A 3,596-nucleotide genomic window follows, 5' to 3' on the forward strand; every position below is an offset into this window, starting at 1 on the left:
AACAGATTTCAGTTATTTGTAAGGATAACAAGGACACAATTCCAGTTACATAAAGGGTCCAAACATGAGAAAAATCAGCAGAGAAAAGACAAAGAGACTTTCAGAGGTAAAGACGACGACTCTCAGATCCCACACTGCATGCTTAGCATTTACTGAGGAAGACAGTAAAAATTAAAGCTTTGTTTGGGAAAAGAATGTCAGATGCTATTAGTGTTTGTTCACTCACCTGTTTTTGGTATCACTTTTATCATAAATATGCTGCAAAAAGGAAAATACGTGAATGACAACTATTCACAACAACATTAATGCCAACAAATGTTTAATACAAGGATTACAGTAAAATGAACAGCCAGCCTCTTTAGCAGATCGCTGTCCATCAAAAGATATGTCTAAATATCAGAGTTTTGTCTGAAATCCAAAACCAGTCAACTTTGTCATGTCAACTCAGCTGACGGAGGAATCCGGAGAACATAAGTGATTTAAAAAATAAGTTTATTCAATAATGTCAGTTGTGTCTATCTTAATGCTCAGTCTGTCTTCATTTGAGCAGCACAAATTCAGCACAAAGTGTTGTTATATCATACAAAGACCACAGAGAATTACTGCTTCACAACATCATCCGGTGACGCTGAAAACCTTTAGGTGGAGACATTCACTTATTCCTCTAACTTGACATTAACATTCAACAACAGAATGTAAAGAGCAAAGAACAATCAGAAATGGTAAGTATAAGTAATACACAGAATAGAGTAAATATTCCTGTATACACATGAGAAAAACTATGAAATAAACATGGACATAACAAATCAAGAATAACAGATGTATGTTCATGCTCATGAAACTGCACACACTGACTGTTATTATAAACTCCAATGAGATCCCTCAGTCCTTCTACATTCTGGGTGACACACGACTGATTTGGTCCAATAAAATAACTTGTTGGCCGATGGTTTGTTCAGGTCCTGTAGATTTGGACTGATGAAATCAGACTGTTAAGGATCCTGAGTGTTTGGGAGTGGCTTTGAAAGTTTGGACTTTCTCATCTCTTCTAGTTCCTTTTGGATCTTATAGACCTTCTCGGCCAGTAAGTGGTAATATTCATCCTGAACACAAGACATTTAGACATAAAAACAGGACAAAATCACCAAATAAAAATAAGGTTGAGGCATCATGAAATCATGGTTCAAATTCAGGCTTTTCTAGTGTAAATAAAGGCAAAAATAATAATAAATCAGGCTGAAATGTGGCATGAAAGCTTATGTGGTTTACCCTGCTGTTGGCAGACTCATAGAAGTCCCCTTCAACTCTACATGCGTAAGCAACCAAGTTCCCCAAGCGTCTGTCCTGCAGTGCTGCAGGGTCTGGGTTGGGGAATATGGCTTGAACCCTACAAGAGCATTTAAGAAATTGAAAAATGCTCAAAAACAACCAAAGACACCCATTATGATGAGAGACAGCTCTTCTTGAACTCACAGCTTGTGCACTAGATGATTCCTCAGGTCCTGAGTGATGTTCTCATGCCAGGACTTCTTCACGCCAGGTAGTGACAGCGGTACAGATGCAGAAAGGTTCCCTGTGGAGGATTAACATTTTAGAGGGATCTTTCTTTCCTCCATTACACTCACTGAAATGATCAGACAAACTACATTTACTTATGGACTAGAAAACTGATGCACTTGTGTGCAGAGTAATTAAATGGTCAATTTTATTCAATATAATGCCAGATGAGGTTAGTGATTAAGGTTAATGATGAATATTGTGCATGCCGCTGATGGATGCTGCTTGACTGACGAGAGGAGCCTGAATGTCAGTGTCAGGAGAGCCCAGTGTCACTGAAAACAGAAGAAATCAATGTAAAATGTAATAAATCAATAAACAATAAAGCGGTCCAAAAACAGCTGAGTCATAAGCCAAAGTAATAATAAAAATCAAATGTAGATATTATGCTTATAAAAGTAAAATGCACTGCAGGCATAAAAAAACAACAACTTGGCAACATAAATAAATGGCTTTATGTTTGACAGTGATAAGATTTAACAGTTTTTGATAGTAAAAGATTAAATTAAATAGTAGAAGCCTACTATTATTTCAGCAACGCAACGTTTTTAATTCGCTTTTATTCGTTGCTTTTATTCTACTCACAAAATTCCGGGGTGGGGGGGGGGGAGATAATATTTCATAATATTCATAACTTTAAAGAAGAGGCAATCGTGGTGCCAGGCATCTATGAATTATGATCATTTGAGTGCATGCGCGTAGATTACACGGGGGACGTGGGGGACATGCCCCCCCCCACTTTTAATATCACATAAATTCTTCCCCTGCAGTTTTTTCGGGCAAGTTTGTTCGCATAGAGGTTTTCAAGAGCCGGTGTGAATAAATATATATTTAAATTCCAAGAGACAGGATAGTCTGTGCATGATCTGATGTTTTATTCGGACGCAGATTAAGGCGAGATGAACACCGCGGAGCGCAAAACATTCCGTGCAGTGTATGTTTCAATCATACTCGAAGCCAGAGGTGCTCTCGCGCAGAAAGTCGTACGAGGAAATCCCTAATTTGGACAAAAGCGTCCAGCTATCGCTGTATGAAAACAGTTAATTGTTTTCAGAAAAACAGAAATGTTTGGAAACATGAAGACATTAAACATACGATTGCGACAATATATGGTTTATTTGTGTAAGTCATCTCCAGGTAATAAATAAAGTATATGAACAATGCAGTGCTAACTGACATAGCATTTATTACAGTATTGAAACTATTCTGCCTTATTATGTGATAAAAAAAGTGTTTGTAGTATATAAACAAATCATTATTATTGGTTATTGTCCAGCAGTTACCGGATTTCTAAGCCAATTAAAAGCTAGAAATTAGAGAAAAATGAAAGTTGCCTGTACACCAGTCAAAAGTTTTTGAACAGTAAGATTTGTAATGTTTTTTAAAGAAGTCTCTTCTGTTCACTAAGCCTGCATTTATTTGATCCAAAGTACAGCAAAACAGTAAAAATTGGAAATATTTTTACTAGGCTATTTAAAATAACTATTTTTCTATTTGAATATATTGTAATATGTAATGTATTCCTGTGATCAAAGCTGAATTTTCAGCATCATTACTCCAGTCTTCAGTGTCACGCGATCCTTCAGAAATCATTGTGATATTCTGATTTGCTGCTCAAAGAAACATTTATTATTATTATGATCTTGAAAACAGCTGAATAGAATTTTTTCAGGTTCCTTTGATGAATAGAAAGTTCAGAAGAACAGCATTTATCTGAAATAGAAATCTTTTGTAACATTATAAATGTCTGTATCATCGCTTTTGATCAATTTAAAGCATCCTTGCTAAATAAAAGTGTTCATTTCTATATTTTCTTTTCCAAAAAAAATCTAAATTATACTGACTAAGCTTTTGAATGGTATAGTGTATAATGTTACAAAAGCTTTTTATTTCAGATAAATGCCGATCTTTGGATCCTTCTATTCATCAAAGAACCCAGAAAAAAATTACTCAACTGTTTTAAATATTAATAATAATTATTATTATTATTATTAAAAAAAGGTTTCTTGAGCAGCATATTAGAATGATTTCTGAAGGAT

At 35.3% G+C, this 3,596-nt stretch overlaps 1 protein-coding gene across 1 annotated transcript in view; it reads right to left on the reverse strand.

Moving 5' to 3' along the window:
• Positions 1 to 302: 302 nt before the first annotated feature.
• The window catches only part of LOC107573122 (histone acetyltransferase p300-like), a 4,438-nt gene continuing 1,144 nt past the window's right edge, over positions 303 to 3,596 (reverse strand). The window contains exons 2-5 of the mRNA XM_016259572.1: positions 1,765 to 1,832; positions 1,474 to 1,574; positions 1,270 to 1,387; positions 303 to 1,103 (exon numbers count right to left, since the gene is read on the reverse strand). Coding sequence (XP_016115058.1) covers positions 993 to 1,103; positions 1,270 to 1,387; positions 1,474 to 1,574; positions 1,765 to 1,832 — 398 coding nt within the window. The 3' untranslated portion in view covers positions 303 to 992. The remainder of the gene's footprint in view (positions 1,104 to 1,269; positions 1,388 to 1,473; positions 1,575 to 1,764; positions 1,833 to 3,596) is intronic.

This window comes from Sinocyclocheilus grahami, unplaced genomic scaffold (assembly GCF_001515645.1).
Source record: "Sinocyclocheilus grahami isolate Dianchi unplaced genomic scaffold, SAMN03320097.WGS_v1.1 scaffold1871.1, whole genome shotgun sequence".
Lineage (NCBI taxonomy): Eukaryota > Metazoa > Chordata > Actinopteri > Cypriniformes > Cyprinidae > Sinocyclocheilus > Sinocyclocheilus grahami.